At 52.1% G+C, this 25892-nt stretch overlaps 12 protein-coding genes across 17 annotated transcripts; 5 read left to right on the forward strand and 7 right to left on the reverse strand.

The window, feature by feature from the left end:
* Nucleotides 1-16: 16 nt before the first annotated feature.
* On the forward strand, nt 17-1223 carry PPTG_09670 (hypothetical protein; the record flags this gene model as incomplete). The annotated part of the gene is made up of 1 exon (XM_008904687.1): nt 17-1223. The coding sequence occupies one exon, from the start codon at nt 17-19 to the stop codon at nt 1151-1153; it is 1137 nt and encodes a 378-aa protein (XP_008902935.1). The 3' UTR covers nt 1154-1223.
* Nucleotides 1224-1238: 15 nt separating this feature from the next.
* Nucleotides 1239-2568, forward strand: PPTG_09671 (hypothetical protein). Its single transcript, XM_008904688.1, has one exon. The coding sequence runs from the start codon at nt 1360-1362 to the stop codon at nt 2494-2496; it is 1137 nt and encodes a 378-aa protein (XP_008902936.1). The 5' UTR covers nt 1239-1359; the 3' UTR covers nt 2497-2568.
* Nucleotides 2569-3204: 636 nt separating this feature from the next.
* PPTG_09672 (hypothetical protein) lies at nt 3205-4728 on the forward strand (the record flags this gene model as incomplete). The annotated part of the gene is made up of 2 exons (XM_008904689.1): nt 3205-3730; nt 3824-4728. The coding sequence occupies 2 exons, from the start codon at nt 3205-3207 to the stop codon at nt 4726-4728; spliced, it is 1431 nt and encodes a 476-aa protein (XP_008902937.1).
* A 339-nt stretch (nt 4729-5067) lies between these two features.
* On the forward strand, nt 5068-6172 carry PPTG_09673 (hypothetical protein; the record flags this gene model as incomplete). Its single annotated transcript, XM_008904690.1, has 2 exons — nt 5068-6015; nt 6092-6172. The coding sequence occupies 2 exons, from the start codon at nt 5068-5070 to the stop codon at nt 6170-6172; spliced, it is 1029 nt and encodes a 342-aa protein (XP_008902938.1).
* Nucleotides 6173-6195: 23 nt separating this feature from the next.
* On the reverse strand, nt 6196-7666 carry PPTG_09674 (hypothetical protein). Of its 4 annotated transcripts, none has more exons than XM_008904691.1 (3): nt 7472-7666; nt 7244-7393; nt 6196-7174 (listed from the first exon to the last, which is right to left on the reverse strand). In XM_008904691.1, exons 1-3 carry the CDS (start codon nt 7639-7641, stop codon nt 6436-6438), a joined length of 1059 nt encoding a protein of 352 aa, XP_008902939.1. In that variant the 5' UTR covers nt 7642-7666; the 3' UTR covers nt 6196-6435. The 4 variants fall into 4 exon arrangements, with proteins under 4 accessions (XP_008902939.1, XP_008902940.1, XP_008902942.1 ...); XM_008904692.1 differs by having other exon boundaries at nt 6327-7174; nt 7244-7413; XM_008904694.1 differs by having other exon boundaries at nt 6327-7393.
* Nucleotides 7667-7764: 98 nt separating this feature from the next.
* PPTG_09675 lies at nt 7765-10681 on the forward strand. 2 transcript variants are annotated; one of them, XM_008904696.1, is made up of 2 exons: nt 7765-8156; nt 8284-10681. In XM_008904696.1, exon 2 carries the CDS (start codon nt 8410-8412, stop codon nt 10561-10563), a length of 2154 nt encoding a protein of 717 aa, XP_008902944.1. In that variant the 5' UTR covers nt 7765-8156; nt 8284-8409; the 3' UTR covers nt 10564-10681. The 2 variants fall into 2 exon arrangements, with proteins under 2 accessions (XP_008902944.1, XP_008902943.1); XM_008904695.1 differs by having other exon boundaries at nt 8323-10681.
* A 14-nt stretch (nt 10682-10695) lies between these two features.
* PPTG_09676 (riboflavin synthase, alpha subunit) lies at nt 10696-11427 on the reverse strand (the record flags this gene model as incomplete). The annotated part of the gene is made up of 1 exon (XM_008904697.1): nt 10696-11427. One exon carries the CDS (start codon nt 11425-11427, stop codon nt 10696-10698), a length of 732 nt encoding a protein of 243 aa, XP_008902945.1.
* Nucleotides 11428-11619: 192 nt separating this feature from the next.
* Nucleotides 11620-12519, reverse strand: PPTG_09677 (deoxyribose-phosphate aldolase; the record flags this gene model as incomplete). The annotated part of the gene is made up of 4 exons (XM_008904698.1): nt 11620-11807; nt 11887-12244; nt 12307-12411; nt 12487-12519. The coding sequence occupies 4 exons, from the start codon at nt 12517-12519 to the stop codon at nt 11620-11622; spliced, it is 684 nt and encodes a 227-aa protein (XP_008902946.1).
* Nucleotides 12520-12750: 231 nt separating this feature from the next.
* On the reverse strand, nt 12751-14426 carry PPTG_09678. 2 transcript variants are annotated; one of them, XM_008904699.1, is made up of 4 exons: nt 14010-14426; nt 13840-13944; nt 13409-13766; nt 12751-13319 (listed from the first exon to the last, which is right to left on the reverse strand). In XM_008904699.1, exons 1-4 carry the CDS (start codon nt 14376-14378, stop codon nt 13126-13128), a joined length of 1026 nt encoding a protein of 341 aa, XP_008902947.1. In that variant the 5' UTR covers nt 14379-14426; the 3' UTR covers nt 12751-13125. The 2 variants fall into 2 exon arrangements, with proteins under 2 accessions (XP_008902947.1, XP_008902948.1); XM_008904700.1 differs by having other exon boundaries at nt 12751-13766.
* Nucleotides 14419-16298, reverse strand: PPTG_09679 (hypothetical protein). The gene is made up of 6 exons (XM_008904701.1): nt 16094-16298; nt 15761-16027; nt 15422-15700; nt 15086-15361; nt 14839-15024; nt 14419-14772 (listed from the first exon to the last, which is right to left on the reverse strand). The coding sequence occupies exons 1-6, from the start codon at nt 16205-16207 to the stop codon at nt 14593-14595; spliced, it is 1302 nt and encodes a 433-aa protein (XP_008902949.1). The 5' UTR covers nt 16208-16298; the 3' UTR covers nt 14419-14592.
* Nucleotides 16299-16392: 94 nt separating this feature from the next.
* On the reverse strand, nt 16393-17501 carry PPTG_09680 (hypothetical protein). The gene has a single exon (XM_008904702.1). It carries the CDS (start codon nt 17430-17432, stop codon nt 16485-16487), a length of 948 nt encoding a protein of 315 aa, XP_008902950.1. The 5' UTR covers nt 17433-17501; the 3' UTR covers nt 16393-16484.
* A 671-nt stretch (nt 17502-18172) lies between these two features.
* PPTG_09681 (hypothetical protein) lies at nt 18173-20552 on the reverse strand. The gene has a single exon (XM_008904703.1). The coding sequence runs from the start codon at nt 20487-20489 to the stop codon at nt 18381-18383; it is 2109 nt and encodes a 702-aa protein (XP_008902951.1). The 5' UTR covers nt 20490-20552; the 3' UTR covers nt 18173-18380.
* Nucleotides 20553-25892: the final 5340 nt, after the last annotated feature.

The raw sequence follows: 25892 nt of genomic DNA on the forward strand, positions 1-25892 counted from the left end.
CCCCTCTGTCACCATCATGTCAACCAAGAGCGATTCCTGCCAACCGGAGCACGAGCAGGGCCCGGTTTCAAAGCAGTTCGACGCAGTTAAGCTCGCTGAGCAGGAAGAACTCTTCAAGAAGGTGTCGCCGAACATCCGCATGCTGTTCTTCCCATTTCGCTTCCTCGGCTATTGGATCGGCAGCAGGATCTGGTTTGCAGACCCCTCCGCTCCGAAAGCTCGTACGCTTCTGGACGACATTATCTACGGAGAAGGCCCACGCTTCCGCATCGCATCTCGGGAGCTGTACTTTACTGACATGCACGACAAGAAGGTCATCAAGTATTCGCTGGCGACCGAAAAGAGAACCGTGGTGTACAGTGATCCCGAGGATATGTTGTCTGGGCTGGGATGGCTATCTGATGGTCGTCTGTTGATCTCCTCAATGAACAAGCGCCAGGTGCTCGTCCATGACGAAGCCACTAGCTCGACGGAGCTGTACGCTGACGTGCAGGACGTGACCAGAGTCCGTGCGAACGATATGGTGGTCGACACCTCAGGGCGTGCATACCTCGGCAGCTTCGGGTTCAACAACGCCGACTTCAACGCTGTTGCAAGCTCCGCTATTGTCAGCGTTGGGGCGGATGGAGCTGTTCGAGTTGAGGCTACGGGCGTGGTGTTCCCCAACGGCATGGTCATTACTCCGGATGGCAAGACGCTTATCGTTGGTGAGACTTTTGAAGGCCGACTCACGGCGTATGATGTTGGCAAGGACGGAAAGCTCAGCAACGCTAGGTTGTGGGCAGATGTTGGCTCACCTATCGACGGTATCTGCCTCGACGCCGAGGGCTGCGTGTGGGCGAGTATCGTACAACCCGGTCTGTATCAACTGGGTGGTGGCCTCGTCCGTGTGAAGGAGGGTGGGGAGATCCTGGAAGTGCTCGGTTTCGGGGCAAATGGAATCACCAACGCGGTGTTCGCGTGCCAACTCGGTACAGACGAAGATGGCAAGCACCATCTCTTCTTCATGGAAGCCGTGACGTCCTACGACCACGTGATTTTCAAGGAAGGCGCCGATGCTGCAAGGAAGAACGGCCAAGTGAGGGCTATCGAGGTCAAGGTGGGCCCGGCGCGAATCCCGGGTAACGACAGCTACTGCGGAGGTTATTGCTAGATGTCATAGTTCACGTCAACGTGTTCATGTTGAAGTACATGCGATCTGTTTAACTATGTTGCCATCAATGATACACGTAGTATCTGCCCAACCGTTGGGCCAACCAAGCCGTAACTTCAACTCCTGCCCGCCCGCACGCCACGAGCCTCTTCTCATTTGGCGATTTGCCTTGACGAGGGAGTACCTAGTCTAAATACTGAACTACCATGTCAACAACCGCACCGACTCAACTGGAGCAGGAGGACAAACCGATGAGTGAGCAAAAGCCCGACACGAACAAGGCCCAGCAACAGCAGGAGCTGTTCCCCAGTGTGTTTCCAAACATCCGCATGCTGGTATTCCCGTTCCGATTTCTCGGGTACTGGCTTGGGCGCAAACTGTGGGCGGAAGAACCGCGGGCCCCGCAAGCGCGAACTCTGCTAGACGACATCGTCTACGGCGAAGGTCCGCGCTTCCGAATCCCAACTAAAGAGCTTTACTTTACGGACATGCAGGACAAGAAAGTCATCAAGTACTCGCTGGAAACGGGCAAGAGGACGCTTGTGTACGACGACCCGGAGGATATGCTCTCCGGGTTGGGATGGCTACCGGATGGTCGTCTACTGATCTCATCGATGAACAAGCGTCAGGTACTGGTCCACGACGAGAAAACCAATACTACCGAGCTGTACGCGGATGTGAAGGACGTGACGCAGGTCCGCGCCAACGATATGGTAGTTTCCACGTCTGGTCGAGCGTATCTCGGCAGTTTTGGCTTCCACCACGCTGACATCATGTCGATCGCGAGCTCCGCCATCGTCAGTATCGGCCCGGATGGCTCCGTCCGTGTAGAGGCGACGGGCTTGGTGTTCCCGAACGGAGTGGTGATCACTCCCGACGGGAAGACGCTCATTGTCGGGGAGACGTTCGAAGGGCGACTGACAGCGTACGACATTGGCGAGGACGGTAAACTATCGAACGGCCGGCTGTGGGCCGATGTCGGCTCGCTCGTGGATGGTATCTGCTTGGACGCAGATGGCTGCGTTTGGGCCAGCATCGTACAGTCTGGAATGTATCAGACCGGCGGCGGACTTGTCCGCGTCAAGGAAGGAGGTGAGATTTTGGACGTCATCGGCTTCGGCGCCAATGGCATCAAGAACTCGGTGTTTGCGTGTCAACTAGGCACGGACTCTGACGGTAAGCACCAGCTCTTCTTCATGGAGGCGGCCACGTCGTACGACGATCTGATCTGGAAAGATGGACCCGAGGCGGCTCGCAAGAACGGCCTACTGCGCGCGATCGAGGTCAGCATCGGTCCGGCGCGTGTTCCGGGCAACGACTCGTACTGCGGTGGATACTGCTAAGCCTTCAACTGTTCTACCTGTATGTTTGAATATCCCGTCTAATACATAATGGGTACCTTTATCTGTTTACCATTATACCTTGTTGCTAGTAGCAGTGCGAGATCTGATTTTCAATGAATTAACCCTTTCTCCCCATTCCACTGAAAGGTAGCCAGTCGTACAGCTTCGTAAATGATGTCTTCATAACTGACAAATAAACTGCAATGCGAATCGCGATTGTTTCGTTCCCCTTTCACAGCATCGGTGCTCGTCGACAGATGCTTGTGTTGAAAACCTAAAAACTCTCGTAATCGCCCCGCTTACCGATGTCTTTGTTTGCAGCCAATGGCTCGCAACAGCGCGGCCAAGTCACAGAGATCGGGAACACGACCCAATCAGCGTGCACAGAAGCCGTGCTAGTATGAATTTTGGCAAATTGGGATAAAAAGGTTTGAAACAAGAAGCATATTCTAGATATTTAGACTTCATTTGTGTTCACAAATAGAACTATAATTGGATTTGCAGAAATTCTGCGCAACCAAATGCTGCCATAAGTCGAAAAGGCTCCAGACACTCACACAAGCGAGGAAGTCGAAAAGCTCTTGCTGCTCGAGCGCGTGCTATCACTGTCTCCACGCACCACAGCCCAGCCTCATCTGTTGCGAGCCCTCCCCAGTACACCAGCTTTATACCAACCGCGTTATCAAGCGCGGATTAGCTCTAGACCCGATGAAAATGGCATCGACTCCTGTGGCTCCGCCTGCCGCTCCAGCGCCGGCGCATGCCAGCACACCTGCAGTCACGAAGCCCGTATCTGCCGATGGAAACACACAAAGTGAAACACAGCCACAGACTACGGCAATCACGGAGGAATACAGCGCTGAAGGCCTGACGACGCTCTGGCCAGACAGCCGATGTTACCTGCGCAACCTCGTACTGGGCCGCGAGTGCCGCAACGTGTTCAACCTCGAGCCCAACACCATCTTCCTTAATCAGAATGCGTACGGCGTGGCCCCAAAGCCCGTCATGCAGGCACAGGCTCACTTCGTTAACAAGATGGAGATGAACCCGGACCGCTTCATGCGCCGCGAGGTGCCCGTGATGCTACGCCAGGCGGCTTCACATCTCGCTCGCTTTATCCACGCAGACGCAGAAGATCTCGTCTTTGTGACCAACGCCACGACAGGCATGAATGCCGTGTTGCAGTCGCTGGACTTGCAGAATGACGACGAAGTTCTGTGTCTAAACCTCACATGTACGTTCTGTTTACGCCGTGGATGTGCTGCATTGATGACAATGCCTGCATGAACGCTAATGTACCTTCGTGTTGCTGTTGGTCGTCCTATAGACTCGGCAGTGCTCAACACGCTGCGCCATCTTTGTTACTGTACGCAGGAGTTTGTCGAGCTCAAGGTGGTGGACGTCGTGCTGCCGATTGAGAGCTACGACGCGTTAGTTCAGCAGGTAGCGGATGCGATCACGCCCAACACTCGACTGGCCGTACTGGACCACATTGCCAGCACCACAGGTTTCGTGCTGCCACTGGAGAAGCTTATCCCGATTTTCCATGCGCGGAATATTCCCGTTCTGGTGGATGGCGCCAGCGCACCCGGCCAGCTGCCGCTCAACCTCAACGAACTGGGTGCTGACTTCTACGTGGGCACGGCATACAAATGGCTATTCAGCTGCAAGTCCTGTTCGTTTCTGCATGTGAGCAAGGCGTACCAGAATACCGTGCGCCCCGTAGTGACGTCTCTAGCCTACGGCCAGGGTTTTGTGGAAGAGTTCGCGATCCAGGGCACGCGAGATGAAGCCAACTTCCTCACGATCGTGTCGTCCCTGGACTTTTACGAGAGCGTGGGCGTGAGTCGCGTGTCCGCACACAACAAGTCACTGATCGACTGGGCCGGAGAGTACCTGGCCTCGACCTGGAAGACGAACGTCTTGCTGCCGGCGTGGCAGCGCGCTCCGTTCGTATCTAACGTGCGCATTCCCGTGGAGTGGCCGACGAATTCCGACGGCGCTCCATTGTCGCACGATGAGGCGCTGCCGTTGTGCGACGCCATCATGGACTTCCTGGACGACCGGTACCGTATCGTGGTGCGTGTAGTGCCGTTTCAAAACCAGCTCTACGCGCGCATTAGTGCGCAGATTTACAACGAGCGTAAGGACTACGAGCAACTTGGCCAGGCAATGCTGGAGGTGACCAACACACCCACTCTAGGCGACTATCTCGCGCGGATGCGAATCTAAAACAGCTAAGCGTACAATATACACATGATGAACGGATGGAGGCGTGTCATTAGCGTTCTTGGTGGAGTATTACGCGCTTGGAGTTGGCGAGCGGCAAAGAGTCATCTACAGTTCATCATCAACAGTTGAGTGACAACTTCTGTCCAATTATCGAAATGATTAGGCCAATCTGACGCTATTCTGACCAACCAGAGGCTCGAAAAGATGAAATTCTTCCTCAGAAATGCGACACAAAATCCATAAAACGTAAGACTCAGAGGCGGGGTCCCTCCTTTATTCTTTGGGCACAACAAAAACAGCAACACAAGTGTCGGATCTCTTCGATATCCTCACGTACTAATGACGGACCAGATCACCACCATGGAAGGCGCTATCCGCGCGGCGGAGCAGACGCTGGAGCACCTTTTCAACCCGTCGCTGGAGCAGGACAAACGTATCCCCATCGACCTCATCCACGAAGCCAAGGGCTTGGCCTTCCTCACGGTCGTCAAGGCCGGTTTCATCTGGACGGGCAAAGTGGGCACGGGCGTGGTCATCTCCAAGCTGCCTGATGGCCGCTGGTCGGCCCCCAGCGCTATCGGCACGGCCGGCATGGGCTTCGGCGCTGAGATGGGCGCACAGATGATCGAGTTCATGATCATTCTCAACTCGGACACGGCCGTTAAGAGCTTCATGCAAAAGGGTCAGCTCTCGGCCGGCGCCAACCTCGAGTTCGCTGCTGGCCCGTACGGCCGCGCTGCCGGTGCCAATGCTAACTTCAGCGCCTCGGGTGTCGCCCCTAACTACACGTACAGCCACAGCAAGGGCCTGTTCGGCGGTGTGGGGCTGCAGGGATCGGGTATCATGGCCCGATCGGACATCAACAAAAAGTTCTACGGCCGTGAGATCACTCCCACCGAGATCCTTACCGGTGCTGTGGACCAGCCTGCCGCTGCCTCGCAGCTGTACGACGCGCTGCAGCGCGTGGTAAGTATCCCGCCGTCGGGTAACGTGCAGAACTTCCGACAGAAGCTCATGTCGCCGTTCACGGACCGCATGCCTGCTGCTGCGGTCGGACCGGACGTGCAGGTTGTGTACGACCGCGTGCTACGACTCATTGAGAGCATCTCAGGTCCTGCTGGTGTGGACGAGTTCAAGACTAGCTGTAAGGACTACGGCCAGAACCGCTGCACCGACGATCAGTTCGTCACGTACCTGGACAGCAAGTTCACGGCAGAGCAGACCCTGGAGCTCGTGCCGGAGGTCGTCAAGCTTCTGCAGGACGCCAACAAGCGGAAATACATCTGGGTACGTCGATTGTCGGTCTGCACATGAGTCGAAGCTCGAGCTAACAATTGTATTTTTTTTTATTATTATGACACAGGACTACTACCTCAAGATCAAGGCTGATCACGGCTCGCAGCCACGATCGACGGGTGCTGCAGGTTCGCCCTCGCTTTTCTAAGATCAAAGCGTCAGTGAGAACTAGCCCGGATCGACGGATAAGCCAGTGAAGCGTTGGATAACAGTTAGGTTGGAAGGCGATTTGCTCTGCTGCCATCCTTTTATAAGCCGCGTTTAAGTACGCTACCATAGCATTTCGAATGCACTAGTTTTGTTGTGTTAACCTTGTTCGTGAAAGGCATTTCAGCTGTACTGTCATCCATTAATCAGCTGCATATAATTTAGCACTAGTGTTGGTGTATCTATGCGGTATTAACCACGTCTTCATCGGCTGATACTCCTCGTTCGTTGTTGACGGAATGATTTACTACGAGGTGCGCGTCTATCAAAGTAGTGGCCGAATTCGCGGTCAAGAGGATCCAACGGAGGGTTTTCTGCTGCACTGGTAACATGAGGAAGCAAAGGCGAGTCGTCGATACCTGAGGACTCTTCGTCGTCAGACGATGGAAGCGAGGAGTAGATCCAACCTGGACAAAATCGCTCTTTGTAGGCTTCCAGCGACTGCTTGTTCGTACCGTACGCTACAGCATTCAGCAGTGGTTGCAGTGGATCGCAGATACTTTCCATTACACTGAGGAACTCGTTCGGTGTGTGGTCAGCGCGGAAGAATTGCACCAACCGGTTGATGATTCCCCACACCGAGCACAGGAAGAAGATGCCCAGATAAAGCTTCACCTTCTCTCGGAAACGTGATGCCATAGGGTCCATGTGCAGAAACTTGAGAATAGAGTGGTAGACGCCAACGATGAAGATGAACACGCAGAGGACTGGTGTGTAGAACAGTAAGAGCTGTTGCACCGCACCTTCCCGTCGCCAAACGAGCGGGTTTTCTCCTGCCTCTTCCTGTGTAGAGTGCACTGCTATCCAGCACCACCTTCGGTCAGCTCCGCCGACCCCGAGGTGTCCTGTAAGCTGGCGAAGTACGAGATAAGCCAGTAAAAGTCCCGGCAGCCCCCATCCAACGCCGCGATACACCCACAAAAACTCCTCCGGGTATTCGTTCCTACAAAATAATTAACCATCATCAATGTCGATGATCCCAACTTGAAGACAATTAAAGCGGTTGCCGCACCGCTTGACGATGATCTGGTAGAGATGGAAGGCAAAGCAGGCTGTCCAGAAGTACGACGCCAGGTAGAAGTACTGTAGCATCAACGCCTGCGCATAGCACAGTCCCTCATGCTGTCGGTAGTTCTGTCCCAGCCCGTTTACTATCAGCGACCTAGCATCAAATAGATTGCACTGCGTCGTTAGATCCAATAGCTTTTCAAAATGAGAAACGGAGCAGCGTGTGACGCACATGGAGAAAGCGAAGGCAGTGACGAGCCCCGCAAGACCCAGCGATGTTACTATGCGGCGACTAACATAGTTTGGAGCTTCCACACGCTTCCATGTCGCCAGCAAGAAGCCACACCCTGTACAAGACACGCACGACGCCACCAGTAGCAGCACTTCCTGCACAAGCTCCATGCCGATCAAAGCTAAGTGATCTATTTGACCAGGAATCATGTGCACCACATACACTGTGCGTACACATAATATGTACTTAAATGTTGCTGCCTTATGCTGAAGGGGGCGCTTATCCGACACTCATTCTGTCTTTTGCATAGTGGAGGGAAGGAGGAATCTGTACGATGTCGTCGCTCGCTTCACCCCCGGGTCATGGAGCCTCTCTGCGTCCAGCGGCGTCTCCGGTACAGGCGCATGCATCTCCTGGTCGATCACACGCCGTCGCAGGACTGCAATCACTGGATATCCCTGCGAAAACCGATGCCAACGCCTCTGTCATGGACGAACTACTGCTGAAGTATCTGCAGACGCGAGGCTATCACATCTCCAAAGGAGAGACGCAGCAACCAGAGGCCACAGAAGAGGACAGAAGGAGACTGTTAGGCGACCAAGCGGCACGGATAGAGAACGCCAGCATCGACAAATACGCGCAGCAGATGGGTTTGACTACGGAGGCGTGCACTGCGAATCACTTGGTACGTTGTTGCGGCAATTGCTATGGCTACAGCAATAGTTTCTATGGTTATAGCTGTGTTATAGCTTCTTACACTCGAAAGAACGGCGCTTATAGCCTTCTTATGGATGAATTATGATCGATTTTAGTTGCTGACAGGTTGACTGTGATGCTTTGTGATACTATAGCTATTTTACGGACTCACTGGCGGCAATCCTGAAGCGTATGACGAGGCGTATGGAAAGCTGCTGGACTGGATCTGCAACTCGTTGGACATGTACCGCAACGAGCTGCACGCTGTGGCTTTCCCGATCTTTGTGCACTGCTTCTTGGAGCTATTGGCCAAGGGATTCGTAGAGGCAGGCAGGAGTTTCTTCCATCGATATGCGTCAGACCACACGAGACTGCACTTGGAGGAGCTGCGTACACTCAGTCTCGTGTTCTCGCCGCAGCATTTGCGTGAAAACGAGTACGTGCGCGAAGTGCTGCACAGCAAGTTTAATATCGAGATGAGCTTGCTGTCTTTCGAGCTGCTCAACACTTTTTTGAGCCAGGAGCGTCTCTTTTTGCTGCTATCGATTGTCAACGAGCGCGTGAATCTCGTGGTAACGTCGAACCAACCAGGTATACAGATTCAACAGCTTCAGGATGCATCTAATCCAGTCGAAGTACTGAATAATTTGGAGCCGAAAAGCGACGCAGCTAGCGGATTTAAGACGTCAGACGAACTAGCACAGGCTGTCGCGACATCGGACCATCCAACCGAGAGTGAGATCACTATGCCTTTGACGACGGGGCCCTACGACATCGACTACATGGTGCGCGCAGCAAGTGGCTCTGCTGCAGCTACTGGAAGCAATGGCTACACAGTGCACGATCTGAACGCTATCCCTGTAAACTGGGGAGTCCTACCCGAACGCAAGGTGCATGATCCCTCTGCAGATGAAGAAGACGAAGGGCAGGAAGGTGTAGCAACCGCTAACGGAGCAGCAGGGAGTAGCTCTACTAGTGGTGCTGGTGGTGAGGCTGCAGCAGCCGATGGAGACAAAAAGGCAGATGGAGCGAAAGATAAAGGCAAGGCTACAGCATCAGCAGATGCGCACCGTAAGCACAAACGTGTAAAGCTATCAAGTGACGGCACAGTAGGCAAGAAACGAGAGTTATTGGAGGAGACGGGCCCACTTCCTGATCGGAAGAATGCTTTCAACGCAGAAGTGATGGAGAAACTTGTGCTTCGCGTACCTACCAACATGAAGGAACATATTCTCGATGACATTCGGCTCCGCGCTCCAGTGAGTCGTAGTGCGCTGCCATCGGCTCTGTGCTTCACTCTGCTGAATTCAGCAACACACGTCAACAACATGTGCTTTAACGACGACGTGACCATGGTCGGCGCTGCTTGCGATGATGCCTCTTTCCGTGTATGGCGCAACGATGACCAGCCACTTGGAACAGCTACAGGATCAGTCTACCATGGCAGTACAGGGTCATCGTTCACAGAGGCAGAAGAAGATGAGAAGATGGCTGTGCTACGAGGCCACTCGAGTGCTGTATATGGCGCAAGCTTCTCTCCGGACAATCGTTTCGCACTCACGGCATCAGCTGACTCAACGGTACGGCTGTGGAGTCTGGCGGCTAAGAGCAACCTGGTGGTGTACCGGTCGCATCAGGGAGCTCCTGTATGGGATGTTACCTTTGCGCCGTTAGGATACTACTTCGCGACCTGCTCCATGGACCGGACAGCGCGACTCTGGAGTACGGATCACATCACCCCACTCCGTGTATTTGCTGGTCATTTATCGGATGTGGACTGCGTACGTTTTCATCCGAACCACAATTATCTGGCCACTGGATCCAGCGACAAGACTGTACGGCTGTGGGATGTGCAGTCCGGCAAATGTGTCCGTGTTTTCACGGGCCATTTTCGTGGAGTGCAATGTCTGGCATTCTCGCGCAATGGTCGATATCTCGCAAGCTCAGGAGAGGACCAGTACATCAATATTTGGGATCTACAGGCCGGCAAACGTCTGGAAACCCTCATGGGTCATAAGGCCATGGTCACGTCACTAGACTTTAGTCAGGAGAGCACGATACTAGCAAGTGGTGGCATGGACTCGACGGTGCGTCTCTGGGATATGAAGGCGCTCACGGAGAAACCCACGACCTACTCAACTCTTTCAGGCGCAATGGAAGACTTGCACGTGAGTTCGTCGGATGTAGACGAATCGAACGGCACTCAACTGCCTGGTCGAAGCCGATTTGTCAAACCCGTGCCGATGGTACGACCAGGAGCGGTACAGGAGCTGCCGTCCTCACGTTTCCTGCTCAAGACGCTGCGCTCCAAGCAGACGCCCATGTATCGCGTCCACTTCACGCCGCGCAATTTGCTGCTTGCTGGTGGCATCTTCCAGCCGAAAATGGAGACATAGTGAGCCTGTAGCGCCCCTGTGAGGGATAATCTAATGCGAAATTCCACGCACTACTCACCCTCCTCAACTTGTGCTGGGTGTATTAGTTTATACAGCTACTGCTCATTATCCTATCTCGATGCTAGCCATGACTTACTTCCGAAGGAGAGTCACGGCCAACGCGGCGGCAATTACGGTGAGTCCCACCGTCACGCGCTTGGTGAACCGTAGCTGGCTCTCAAGAGCATCCACCCGTTCAAGTACGCCGCCCATGGAGCGCGCGGCGTATTTGCCAAGCACATCCGGTTCGAGGTTGACACGGTCGCCGACCTTCTTAAGCGGCAGGATGATGTGGTTCTGTGTATAAGAGATCAGCATGATGGAGAACCAACCGTTCGTGCGGTCCACTTCGCACACCGTGAGGCTCGTGCCGTCGATGGCGATGTAGCCCTTGGTCACGATATCACGCAGAATCTCGGGTGTGGCGGAGATCTTGACCCAGAGCGAGTCGTCCTCGCGCGTGAAGGACAAAATGGAGCCTGTGCCGTCCACGTGGCCCTGCACGAAGTGACCGCTATTGCGCGCATCCACACCCATACTGCGCTCCACGTTCACCTTGTCGCCAGCCTTGAGCTCACCCAGGTTGGTGCGACGCAACGTCTCGGGCGCCACACCAAAGGCCACGCGGTCCTCGTCGATACTTGTGGCGGTCAGGCACGTGCCGTTGACGGCGATGCTGCAGCCTAGATACGCGCCCTCCAGCGCCACCTTAACGCGCACCACTAGCTCAAAGCCAGTGCCACGCTCACCGTTCCATAGCAGCAGGTCATTGCGCTCCTGCATGGACACCACAGTGCCGATCTCCTCGATGATACCCGTGAACATTGCGTTCGTGTGTCAAAACTGAAAATGAGCTGCTCACTTCGATCATGTATAAATTGACGGTCACTGATTGGCTATTTAAAGCTGACCAATCAACGCATTTGTACTTACGTAATCAGCGTACGGGACATTTTGATTCGGACATGCATCACTAAGTACGTGACGACGTCACCAAGTTGCCATGACGCGTCCTATCTAGTACGTGTTGCTACTCTGCAGACCCTGGGCGATCTTGACGCCGGCACTAGTGCCGAGACGTGTGGCTCCAAGCGCGATCATCTTCTCAGCATCTGTAGCCGAGCGGATACCGCCGCTAGCCTTCACCTGCTTGCCAGCAGGCTTAGCGATGCTAGCCATGAGCTTGATGTCCTCCTCACTCGCACCTACACGACCACAACATAAAACATTTAATCAGTTAATCAACCAGAACAAACTCTTAGTGACTGCTAGCTGACAGCGTACCTCGCGTAGAGAAACCCGTAGACGTCTTGATGAAGTCGGCACCAGCCTCAATGGCCAGCTCGCTGGCCTTCCGAATCTGCTCCGTGTTCAACAGCGCCGTCTCAAGAATAACCTTGCTGACCGCACCGCGCTTCTTGCACACGGCAACAACAGCGCGGATGTCGTCAAGCACAAAGCCGTACTCCTCGGCGCGGAGCATGCCCACGTTGATGACCATATCGATCTCTTCAGCGCCGGCGTCCAGACTCTGTTGAGCCTCGAACGCCTTGGTGGCCGTCGTGACGGCACCAAGCGGAAAGCCCACGGCGCAGCAAACCTTTACGTGGTGCTTGCTACTGTCCTCCAGCTCATCCAACGTCTGCGAAAATATAACAATGAATAATTGACAATAACAGTACTCTGTTGCTGCAGTCTCCTCACCTTACGAGCCAACGATGCATACGACGAGTTGACGCACACAGTGCAGAAGGAATACTGGGCAGCCTCTTGACACAACGTCTTGATCTGCGACGGCAGGGCATCCGCCTGAAGATGTGGATACCACAGAGATTAGTCAGACTAACTAACCTGAGCTTCATCTGCCGCCGTTGCAGGGCGCACCTTGAGGAGGGTATGGTCGATGTATTGGTTCATGGTTCGTGAGCAAATTGGTGAATGCGAGATGAGCGTTCGTCTCCAGCTCAAGGTCTCTCAGGTAAGCATTCAGCGGATACCCAGTGATTTTCATCCAATACCGTTGGATAGTGATGATTTGAGCTAACCATATTGGACAAAATATAAATGAGTAAAAATACGCACTGCGATGCGATTCGTTGAAAAAACAACCAATAGTCTCGTCGCTGATCAACTTCAACTGCCACACGTCACAGATTTCTATTGGTAAGTTCATCGTCTGTAGCGTCGGCACCTTACTCAACAGCATGGTCGATTCCATGAAGGCCTTACGCTAGGTCCACGTTAGTAAAATCAAAGCAAAACTTTAAATCTGCAACAGTCGGCGCGCCAGGAGTTCTCCAGAAGTTCGTCGAGATCATGAACTTGGTCCCTATTTACATGGATTAAGGGCCTGCGGGGTCAATCCGTTATCATGAAAGCTGCATGGTAGTTCCGTACATACGGTAAGAACATGTATTATGAGGGTCACAAACCAATCTCTGGTCGACCAGTACGGGATCCAGTGGCTAGCAACCAAGTCAGTGAATGCTTGGAGCTCGCGACCTCCGTCAATTTCCATCACCACTAGATTGCAAACCCGTTTGTATTCTGTCGACCCTGAGCGATGTCGACACCAGCACTGGTGCCCAGACGTGATGCTCCAAGCGCGATCATCTTCTCCGCATCTGCAGCCGTGCGGATGCCGCCACTAGCCTTCACCTTCTTGCCAGCCGGCTCAGCAATGCTTGCCATAAGCCTGACATCCTCCTCACTCGCACCTACACGACCACAAATATCACACCAGTTAGACAATACAGTCAACAGTAATGCAGGTCTGATTATAACTGTCGCAAGCTACCAAACGTACCTCGTGTAGAGTAACCCGTAGACGTCTTGATAAAGTCGGTACCGGCCGCGATAGCCAGCTCACTGGCCTTCCGAATCTGCTCCTCGCTCAGCAGTGCGGTCTCCAGAATAACCTTGCTGATAGCACCGCGATCCTTACACACACCCACGACAGCACAGATATCACGCAGCACATAGTCGTATTCCTTGGCGTGAAGCATGCCCACATTGATAACCATATCGATCTCCTCAGCACCAGCGTTCAGACACTGCTGGGTCTCGAAGACCTTGGTGGCTGTCGTGGTCGCACCCAGCGGAAAACCCACGACGCAGCAGACCTTGACACGCGGTTTCCTGGTATCCTTCAGCTCATCTAGCGTCTACAACAATACAACATGTAGTAAATAACACTAGCACTACCGAACAATAACTCCGCCATTGCATCCTCCCCACCTTGCGAGCCAATGAAGCGTACGACGCGTTAACGCACACAGAGCAAAACGAATGCTGGACTGCCTCCTCACACAGAGTCTTGATATGCGACGGCTGAGCTTCCGCCTGGTGATGCCATAAACGATCAATTAGACGCACATATCATCCAATCCAGTCGTTGCGTCACGCACCTTGAGCAGGGTGTGGTCAACATATTGGCACATGGTCCGTGAATTATTTGCTACCACTTCGGGGATGCCAGGGGAGTCGAAAAAAGTTTTCTTGTCTTCATCCGATGCTTCCAAGTACTGGTTCCAAATTGTCGTGTGGCAAACTTCATGGTGTCTCTTGTAGTTGTCTGTGCGGAAAGGGGTGCGGAAGTTGTGCACATTCGTTGTTCGCTTCCGCTTCCCCTTCGGATTGGCTTCACGTCCAAACTTTATACAAAACCTGCACGCAGCCAATAGTACAGCAGACGTCTCTGGGTCGCGTTCAACGACTTCTAAGCCGTACTTGACATCGTGGCCTCGCTGAAACGGAGTCGTCAAGCCTGCTGGCATGGTGCTTTTAGACGTTAGAAACAAATGAATGACGTGTGCGCATCGTTTTTTAAACTTGTTTTTGTCCAGTAATAATCGAAAACTCAGCGAACAAGCTATCTGACTGGTAAAAATTTACGAAAAAGTGAAAAAAAAACACGCACTGCAAAATGAGTCGTTGGCTAATAGCATCGACGGTCACTTCAAACTGCCACAAGTCACACATTCCAGTGGCTCACGTGACCTTGGAGGCCGCGGCGGCGACGGCAGCTCCCATCAGACCGCCAGGACGAGCGAAGCGCAGCGAGTGCACCACCCATAGCGACGAGCCCAGTACTAGAGCCGCACCACCCTGGTGCACCATCGCCAGCGACGTCGGCACCTCGTTCACCAACATCGTCGTGCCCATGAAGACCTGCCCCAGACAAACCGCGTTAGCAAGGCCAAAACTTCCCAAACACCCTTCCAATAATTGCAATACCTGGCCACCAACAGCTGCCAATGCCAGCATCATAGCGCGCTTGGCGTCCTCTGGCAGGTTTGTCCAGATGTTAGGCTTGCGCGCCTTCATGAACACCGCCGTGTAGGCAGCGAGCGTGGTCAAAGCCAAGAGGCGATGGTCGAACTGCACGAGAGCTACATTGTCGTGGAAGTTGCGCAGAAACGGCTGAAGATAGGGAAAAGTTAGCACAATATTTAGTGCGGTGAACTGTTGATACCAAACCAACCTTCTGCTCGAACAGACCGTGCGGGATCCAGTGATCACCCATCTTGGGAAACGTTTGGAACTCGCGACCGCCGTCGATTTCAGCCACCAGGGAGCCCGCAAAGATCGTGCCGGCGACTAGACCAGTCAACGCCATGAAGTGATTGCGCACCTCACCTAACTCTTTAAGCACACCGGGCGTCACGAGTCCACGCACCGAGATCGCTCTCGACACAGGCGAAACGATCCCCAGCCCCGTCCAGACAAGAAGCGAGAAGTTCGCGAGCGATAATGCTGACTACAATTATACAAGGAACTGTGAGAAAACACGGTGATGTAAGGATACTCAAATACGTACGTGCACTGGGAGGAAGAACGTGGCTCCTTCAAACATCGGTGGCTGGTCACGGTGGTGTTTTCCAGCATGCTTGATGTTCTTCTCCACCATTTCTCGGCCGATGTACAGTTGGGTTGCTCCGAGCCCTGCAACTAGCGCCAAAGGAGCTTGCGCTGGGATCGGAATCTTACCCTTCATGGCGAAATATGTCAGCGGAGCCACGAACGCGAGTGCAGTCAGTTGACCGAGCTTCCGGTGAGCCGATTCCCACTTGTAGTTCCGCTTGAAGTCCTCAAGCGTCTAACAGTTCATCAGAGTTAACTACTATGGACGGCGTTGAAGGTGTAGAGTCTCGCTTACCATGGGGGTACGCTGAGAACGATCGCAGAAGTCACGATAAACGTCGAACTCATCGTGCCATTCGCTTTCAGTCTTCGGTGAGTGCATGAAATGCGGCTTCCAGTACAGCGTCGACGCCCCCGTCCGTGTGAGGCGTGCCGCTGCACCAACAGTGAGTGTAGTTGCCACTAACCCCGCAGTACCAAAGAGCCACCACGGCAACGGTGACTCCATCATTGAACTCTTCGACTTCTTCAGCATTTCCGACGTCCACGACACGGAGAAGCGCTATCTCGCAACGAAGCAGGCAACATCAGTACAGCGTTGCCATCCAAGTACATGAACCAAACCTACCTTTTGATGGGGATTCAGTTGCGTTCGTAGCGACGCACCACTCAATGGTTTGCTAGTCATGTTGGACTTCATCGAGCACAGTCTCGACGTAGAGATGTTACGTCCTCTCTGCATACCAATTCAGCGTCAGTGAACTTGTCAAGTGCACTGAAGAAGAAGACATACCAGGAGCAGTTGAGACGCCATTGTTGATATCTCGACTACTCGATTCGCTGCAATTTCAATTGTGAGTCGAGTTAGCTCCTTGCATTTGATAGATCCGACAGTTAGGTTGGGGACACGACGACGAAAGATGAAGAAGGTGTGACAATGCACTTGAAGCAACTCATTGAACTTTATACTAAAAGTTACTAGCACCTTCGCTCTATCATTTTGTCCGAATTCAATGGGTTTAAGCCGACGTCGGGGCCGTGTACGCGGTCAGAGTGATAGGCGAGTCACCCGAGCACACGGAAAATGCCGAAGTGGCCGTCGCAGCAGCGCAGTCAATCTGCGTGGTCGGTCCCTCGCTCGTGATGTTCGTGGGCTTCTCGTAGCACGTACGGATAGCCGACAGTTGGTTGTTGCCATCTACGGCCGAGCACAAGACCATGACGCTGTGGTCGTACAGAGCCTCAATCTCGGCCAGAGTCGTCTGCGGTGTCGATTGCGCGGCCCACTTGTTAATCTGCTCGGTAGCCGAGCTGATGCGATCCGCCGTCTTCAACGTAGCTGTGAAGTACGTGACGGCAGCCGAGATGTAGTCATCACCGTCCGCAGCGTAGCAGAGACCGTGCTTCTGGAACTCGTGGTTGTAGATCTCGCACAGCGACTCGTACGTGGTGGCCTGCGTGGCGTCCACCCACTTTTCACCCATTGTGGCGAGAAGAGTGCTCTGCGCGGCAGCGAAGTCAGCGGCGTTGTACGGGTCGTTCACCACCGTCGAGCTCGGGTTGCAGCAGCTCACGTAGCCGTCGTTATAGTTGGGCCACAGGCCGTGGATCGTGAGCTCACTCTTGACCACGCTCTCGACGCAGGCCGTGCCGTTCGGGTACACGTCGATGTTCTGGTGCGAGATAGTGGAGTCGACACCCTTGAGCAGGTCACGGCAGAACTGCGGGACGAAAAGCTGCTCCAGAACCATATAGTCGAAGTCACCCGGGACCATCGTCTTGGCGAGGCAGGCGGCGTCCGAGGTGAGGCACGTCTTGGACGGTGCCGAGCAAATGTCCACGCATTGGTTGGTGGGGTCCGATGCGAGCCAACCGCCGGCGTAGTTGGTGGCGGCAGCGGACGAGGCCTGGAAGTCGACGGCTAGCAGGGTGGAAGCGAGGACGGCGGTGGCGAAGCTAGTGAACATCGTAGAAGAGAATGAAGATCGTCTTGTGCTCAAGTAGGCAAATTGCGTTGTGGTCTGCGAGGTCTTGCACGAAGGTCCGCACGGTGCTTGCCCTGTTTCGTGGCGCAAATCCCGGCCAAGGTGCACGGTCAGTCACCGTCGATGGCAACTCACTCACCCAGGCTGTAACGCGCCGCCGTTGCATGCTTGATCGCACATCTTGGTGCATTTGTTAGTCGCCGAGGTTGTAGACGTCTACTCGATTAACGAACATCCGTAGAGACTCGGGTCTCAAGGGCTCACAGTGAGCCTCGCTTGGGTGAGCTAATGCAGCGAAGAGAGTCATGGAGTCCACCTGCTGTCAGTAAATGCCACCCTTTCTATCAGACTCACGCCAACGAGCTCTTATCCTTGAAGAGGTCTGATGCAGACTTGATCACTGGAAACGTCAAATTACTGCAGTCCGCCGACGTCCTTTTAAATTCCTTGAGTGCTTTTAGTCAGCACAAATAGGTATCTGAAAGCAGCACGTTCACACTGGTCATTCAAGAAAAAAAATGCTGGTGCTTAAAAATCCACTTAAGAAAACAAATCTCGCTTCACGTGGTATCTTGACATGCATGCAGGCTTGCAGGTCGTACAGAGGCAAGGTATCCCGTCGACCTGATCAACTCCAGCTCGGGTATCAAGTTGTCGACAAGTTACCTTTGTGCACGTGCTTGACGCACACGTTTCATCAGATCGCCGCAACGTCTTTAAACAAGTCGCAAACATGAAAACGTGTAGTATTGTTTTGCTTAAGATTGCTAGTTGATGGCTATTATCCTCGGCCCCGAGACGTTCTTGAGTTAATCGCCACGTGATCGAAGCTAAGCGAATTAACATGCACGAGCTTGGCACAACGCCAAACTACAAAACTGAAAAGGGAAAAAAAAATGCAAGGCGGCCAGCTCACCAAGAAGTCCCGGCTCAGAGGTTATTGGCACGCGCGTAGCGAAGCGCCTCGAGTCTGTCAGCGAGCGGCTTGTGCGAGCGCTCAATGAACAGCATCTTGACGTCCATGCCGACGTGGTCGTACTCGGCCGTGAACTCACGCTTGTCGGCGTTCTTGCCTTCTTCGATATGGTAATAGCTGCAGTCCAGAGGCGGTGCGATCGTTCCACGCGCACGAGCGATGTGGTCGTGAGCACGCACGGTACAACGCTTAATCTTGTAGGATGGGTTGTACCAGCACATTTCTTCAAACGAGTGCGACTTGAGGCACTTGATGTTGGTGCACTTGGCTCCACGGAGACAGTACAAACGCTTGCTTTCATCCATCCACTCCCACGTGACTCCAGTATCCACGTGCACGCACACACAGCTATCGTCTTCCTTGATTTGGCTGCCCCAGTAATGAGAAGGTTGACGACAGATCAAGCGCTTGTAGAGCGGATTGTACGTCATGACCTCCATGTACGTGTGTGACAACGGACACGTCGGATCGTGACCCGGTAGTAGCGGACACAGCGTCGCCTTGGGCAATTCATCCATATGATTAAGCATACGTGCGAACATGGCCTTACGGACACGGTCGCTTTCCTTGGGCAGCTCCGTCGGTTTATCGTGATACCAGGTAAACGTCGGGACTAATGCCAAGATCGCCTGCGTTGGCACATCGGCTTGTTTCATAGCGAAACCCGATGATGGCTGCAACGATCTCGTCTGCGGACTCTCAGCACTAGGCGGTAGTAGCGGCTGCAACGAACTCTTGAGTGGACTTTCAGCTCTCAGCGATATCTGCAACGGACTCTCAGGTCCAGGAGGCAGTGGAGGCTGCAATGCCGACTTCTGCGGACTGTTAGAGCCAGGAGGGAGTGGAGGTTGCGACCACACATTACTGGAATTGTCACTGTATCCTGGAGGAAGCGGAGGAGCATCACGACTTGAATTGCTGGTAGTGCTACCAATCGAGCCTAGACGCGATAAAGATGGCGCTTGCGTTGAACTGCCGTTTAATCCGTTCAAACTGCTCAAGTCCAAGCCACTTAAACCTGGTGGTCCAGGCGGTAACGGAGGCGCTTGAACAGATAGACCTTGACTGGACGATAGACCAGATAGAGTGCCATTACTAAAGCCTGGCGGTAGTGTCGTGCTTCGATTAGAACTTTGGTTGCTGTCTTGGAAAAGTGAAGGCGATTGCATACTCGAGTTGACGCTGATACCATTGTTGGCCATTAGCTGGATAATGAAGTCGAACGGCGTCTGGTCGTTGCCATTGCCGCCTGCTGCTTGACGTAGTTGCTGCAGCATGGCCATATCTACGCCCGAATTACCATTCAGAGATAAGTTGCTGTCACTAGTTAGTGAAGGCGACGAAGGTGACGTCTTGGGCTTGCAAGCTTCAAACTCAAGCGCCAGTGTTGGCATCGCCGCGCCAATAGCACTAAAACAGCCGCAAAGCTCGAGGATTTCGCTCTCCGAGAGTGGCGTAGCGTCATGCGAGCGCGCATTACCGATGGAACGCACACCTTGACAGCCCCAGCGTACGCGGTAGACGAGATTAACTAGGTCGTCGTTAAAGTCAGCTTTTTGGTATAGTGCTTCGTGGAAGTCTTCGATACGATTATTGAGTCGCGAACCGCGAACCATCGGTACCTTAAGGAACTCCATATAGACCACAAGTAGAGCTTCAAAGTCGCTGCGGAAGGCGTTGCCCTGCCCCACCTGCAGATGGTTACGTAGCTTGGAAATATACTCGAGCGCTTGGCTCTTCTTGGCCTCATCGTTGATCCATTGGGCCAGCCCCGCGTTGCTCTCGACGCTCAGCGTCTTACTGATGACGCTTTCCAGAAGCGACGGCTGTGTGCGCGCCACTTCGTCGCGGATTTTGTCCACAGCCTGACGATGGTGCGTCTCCACTTGAGCTTTGATGACGTCGAGCATCTCGCCCTGTTTCTTCATGGCCTTGTCCACGGCCTTGTCGATGGCCATGAGCAGCAGCCCACGCTGCTTCACCTCGAAGTCGCTCAGTAGCTCTCCCAGCGCGAGGATCTCGCCTCCGCCGGCGCCGCTGCCGTCGCTACTCATGGATGCCATAGTGATGGTCGTTTGCGTGTTTGTGCACTTTTCCAAGTCTGAAACGATTCAAACGAAAAGTGGGGGCGAAATTTACTCTCAGGATTTGAATGGACGTAACGGCTGCCACAGATCACACAATCGTCCTCCAGTGTCAAACTGGTGCCAGGGTTCGCCAATTCTTATTTCGATTCGTCGATCGAGCTCGCATTGTCGAAGCATTCGCGAAACGCCACAGCATAAAGCGAAGGTGTTCATTGACATAGAAGAATGTCGTCGTAAAAAGGAGCTGCGACCAGGCATTTTCACTTTGCACTCGGCATCTCAAGCGGACACAACTTTCACAATCTAGCGTTGGACAGTTTTCCCGCTTTTACATGTTAATAGTTGAAGCTTTGCCATTCGCATCCCCAAGCCATGCTCGTACAATATACCATAAATTCTTCTTGAAAGGCTGCGCCGTGCATGTAGTGATGGCGACAATTAGGCGAAGAAGTAGGCGAGGAATTTTATGCTTCTGGTGGTGCGTAAGAGTTTTTTCCGACGCAGATCATCAAGAGTCGCAACTTGCCGATCGCAATGAAAAAAAAAAAAAAACGAGGCTGCCCAGCGCGAGGGGAGCTCTCTAAGGCTGAAATGATGCTATGCATTTTGTCTAGTGCGCCGCAACCATGTGAAAACGACAGGTGTCAAAGAGTTAGTGGTGGCCTGCACCACAGGGTTACCCTAAAAAATAGCTACTGTATTTAGTGTTAGGGTAAGCACACTAATGACCCTTTCTAAATCGATATCATCTTTCCACGCGAAGTTTCCATAATCCAGTACTTGAATATATGTGCTGGATTATGAAATTTGGCAAATAAAAATCATCTTGAGTGGACTGCACTGCCGCTGTTCTGCACTCAGTGAAGTACAGCGGCATTAAGTTCGCACCAATAAAAAAAACAGTACACTCGTAAAGTTCGCATGGAAAATGTTGGCCTAGGTAAACTCCTACTTGCTCAGTTCTACATCGGATTCCTGAAAGCGTTTCGCGCGCGAATTTGTCTACAGCCCGGATCTTGTGGAGCGCATTCATATAGGGGTCGATCTCGACCCGGGCAATTGGCAGATAATGTACGTTCCTCTCGATGCTCCGTTCGAGACGGTCTACACGGACTATCTGTCCCTTGTCGACTAGGGAATGTAAGCGTCCAGACTGCATGTGCGCAGATAAGGAGTCAAGATGAATCAACTACAGCCAGCGTATTCATTCAATACAGCATTTATTGCTATCCCGAAATGTTTTACTGTAAGATAAGTTAACTTGAGGAACTTGAGAGTCTCGTTCATGATAAACGTTGGTGCGGACTATGGCATGATCTTAAACGAGTCGGATCCAGCTGGTTGCAAATATCTACGATATATATCTAAAGGATCAAGGCCCTATTTTTAGATCTCATGGTGTTTTTTATTTGTTTTTGTACGGACACGACCGAATTATTTCAGGAAACCTCTAGCATATTCAGAGATTTCGAGTGCAATCTTCAGGAATTCAGGTGCAGGCATTATCGTAAGAAAGCTTATAGTATCTATAGGAGGCAGTAGTTGTAGAAAAGGTGACTGGGAAGTTATCGTTTTAGGTTAATTGGCTCTTTTTTGTTAATTAGTGGGTAACACTGTCCTATTTTGTGTCAAAATTAGTGTGGTGAAGATATATCTGCAATCTGCACCACGGAGCTTTGCAAGAACTAGCTTTTACTTTTGTTATACCATAGGAATCACTGGTAGGCAGGCGATAGGCATGCACTGCACTAGATGAACAGGCTACGACCCTACAATAACTGCACTCGAAAAACTATTATATCTCATGCCCGATTAAGCGAAGATTGAATACAAGATTTAAAACACCAGTGACTCGGCGACGGAGAGATCCACCACTGCAGGCCAAAACCCAGTACAGAAAACTACTTCGTACGATGGGCGGCAAAACAAAAATAGAAATTCCCTATGAATCGATCCAAATTGGACATCACCATTCTACAAGTCACCTCTACCGGGCTCATCTCAGCAAGCGCTTACCCTGCATAGGAGAAGCTAGGTCGGCAGCATTGATAAGCACGCCAAGTGCAGCGAAATGAGAGAAGTTGTATTAAACCAACGGAATCCTAGGCTATCTAATTGAAGGTTGGGTCGCTGGATAATACCCATACAAATGTAAGCGTATTATGATCAAAATACGCTACAACCCTGAACAGTACCTGGCCGTTAAAAAGTGATTTTATATATCCAATCAGAAGTCCGGATTTGGGGGACGTGACAGACAGAACAGACAAACAGACGGACATTGATTTTATTGTTTAACCCTTTAACTACCGGACATGGTAGAGGACCGAGGATACCTCTACCAGCGAGAAATAGTAGATTTGATTGGTCTAAAAACTGAATCAAGCGCTTTGAAGTGTAGCCATGACCTTGGTAGGGGTCTGTGGTGACCCCTACCAAAGCATCTCCCAGCCCCACGTTACATTGATATAAGTCAGTTAAAGGTTTCCACCTCCTGCTCACATTCGCAACAGATCGGTGTGCAGCATGGACAACACCGAAGACATGACAGCAGAATGGGATGTTGACTTCGAAGATGAGCTAGACACAAGCATGACGGACGCAAGCGGCGATGGTGTTATATCCGAAGGAGAAGAGGCCGGAGGCGAGCGTGCGCAAGTGCTTGAGTCAGAAGGAGAGGCCTCCGGTAGTCGACGCATGCCTAACAACATCGCAGAGCAATATATTGCTGCACTGAAAGACCAAAGCAGGCTTCACGTCGCGATAGCAGACCAAGTGTCTAAAGCATACGACAATAACGCGGAGTATGGCGTTTTTTCTCTCTTCTTCACGGCGGCACTCAAGGAGAGGCTCCGAAAGTGGACATCAGATGTCCTTATTAGTACCGGACATACAGCTATAACCGAGATGGAATTCAATGCCTACTTAGGACTTGAAATTGCAACTGCCATTTGTCCTATGAATGACATCGCTGACTACTGGTCTACTAGTCGCTTTCTCGGGCAAAGTGCTTTTATTGACACAATGACAAGGACAAGATTTCAACAAATTCGTGGGTCATTGACACTTCACCCCCCGCAAGACTCATCTTTTGACAAGGAGAAAGATCCACTGTGGCGCTGCCGGGGTGTTATGGAGCATTTCCAAAAGAGATTCGCTGAGTTTGCAGTTCCAGTCGGTGTGAGCAGCCTTGACGAGATGACTGTAGCAACTAAAGCAAGGACCCGGGCGAAAACATTTATTCCATCCAAGCCAGATAAGTATGGCGTTCGGTTTTACGCCGTCGTGGGGTGGGGTTCACTGTATGTGCACTCACTTTGGGATAACCCGTCGGGCAATAGGATGCCTTCAACGCCTGCTGAGCGTTATACAAATTTATTTCCTACTCTACGCACGCCGCTCTCCAATACATTGGACGCCGATGATGTATCCATCGAAGCGGACTCAGCAACAGCTATGTGGATAGCCATGACCGGGCATCAAACCAAAGCCATGCGCTCGCCAACTGGGCATAGGCTGGTGGTGTCAGATAACTTTTACACAAGACACACATTCGCTCATGCTCTGCTAAAGTATACTGACGGCGAGATGCATTTACTGGGAACGGTGAGATTAAATCTGGTGGACAAGTGGAACAAACCTGCAGTCAACGCATCCATCGAGCGAGTGGATGCAAGTGAGCGAGGAAGCTGGGAATTGGTAGCTGCAGTGGGGCTAGAACCGGGTTGGAAGGAGAAGCAGAAGAAGCATCAGGCTAGTCAGCGTCGATTGCCGAAGGCACAGCGAACCACTTACGAACCGGTTATTGTCCAAGCCGAGAAGGCTGGATACGTCATATACAAGGACAGAAAGGTTGTTATCTTTTATACCAACGACCTGAAAGCAACGCCTTCTCAACCTACTCTCCCTTCTACGTCTTCTGAGGCTGTGCTATGCTGCCATGGAACTTACCCAATTCAACGGTGGACTGAAGACCGCATGATGCACCGCCGTGTTTTCATGGCACCGACAATTATTGCAGCCTACAATCTTTGCATGAACGCGGTAGACCGAGTCGACCAACTACGCAGCACCAACCCAATCCGCCGCCGCGAAAAACGCTTGGGTATGACGATGTTTACATGGCTCATGGACATTGCAATTATCAATGCGCATACGCTAGTAAAAACTATACGACCTACAACCGGAAAAGAAATAAGTCTGCGGGAATTCAAGCGTAAGATCGCCGATGTACTCACCAGCAATGAGAAGCAAAACAAAAGCCGACGAGACTTGCAAAAGAAAAAACGTTCTCAGGAATCGCTAGATGAAATTATCGGGATGGACACATCGCTTCACATGATCACCCCGAACTCCACCGATCATAGCAAAGGTAGGCTTCTCTGTCACTTGTGCAGCCTGCGCAACATCAAGAAGAAGGCGAAATATGGATGCACAAAGTGTGAGGTCGTGTTCCACGTCGAGTGCTTCACAGCTTTTCATAACCACGCTGTTATGACAAACTCACCTCAATTGCGGAGCGCGCTGGAGGCGATTTGCCGGTCTTCAACTGATGAACCGGTGACCTTTACACGCAAAAAGAGCAATAGGACAATCACACCAGTTGAGAGGCTCAAACTTCCAGAAGAATGAATACATTACATTTGCTTACCTTTCGTGGGGAATTTGGCCAGTACTGCTTGAGTTTCCTAGCGATACAGGCAGGAATCTGGCCGCTTAGATTGCCGTCTTTTTGGTAGAGATATAGTCGCCCAAGTGTTTGCCGTAGCACTCTGTTCCTGTGTTTCCGCAGGCGTAGCTTTCCTTGCAGCCTTCCTGCAGTTAGCCATAGCTCCTCTTCACACCGCTCCCACTCGCACGGGGAGCGTCCGCACCAACAACACAGCTCGTCTCCTGTGGGTTCCATGGAACCTGTTGTAACCGTAGGAACAATTTCAGACTGAAGTGTATAATTTCACACAGGGAGTGGCACTAAGATAGAAACGTTTGGATTGGTCAAATTCTTGTTGAAATTTTAAATATACGTAATTTGACTGGATCTGGTAGGGGTCCAAATGAACCCGTAAAAACTGTTCGGTAGTTAAAGGGTTAAGTTTATAGAAATTCGTCCCAGTTCAACAGATTAATATATTCGCTACGTATAGTACAGCAAAAGCTTGGTGGCCCGCGGCCCCGGATAATTACTTTTCGCATTTCTGCATTGTCCTTTGAATGTTTCTAGATTAAAAGAAAAGGATTTCCAACTTCCAAAGTCAGAAAAACAGCTTCACTGTGACAATTTCGCGACTGGCAATAATGGCGTTAATTCAAGATGCAGAGCGGAATGATATCGTCCTTATTCGGTGGGAATCCAAAAATAGTTATTTTTTAAGAATGATT

This window comes from Phytophthora parasitica, assembly GCF_000247585.1.
Source record: "Phytophthora parasitica INRA-310 unplaced genomic scaffold supercont2.18, whole genome shotgun sequence".
In the NCBI taxonomy this organism is placed as follows: domain Eukaryota; phylum Oomycota; class Peronosporomycetes; order Peronosporales; family Peronosporaceae; genus Phytophthora; species Phytophthora nicotianae.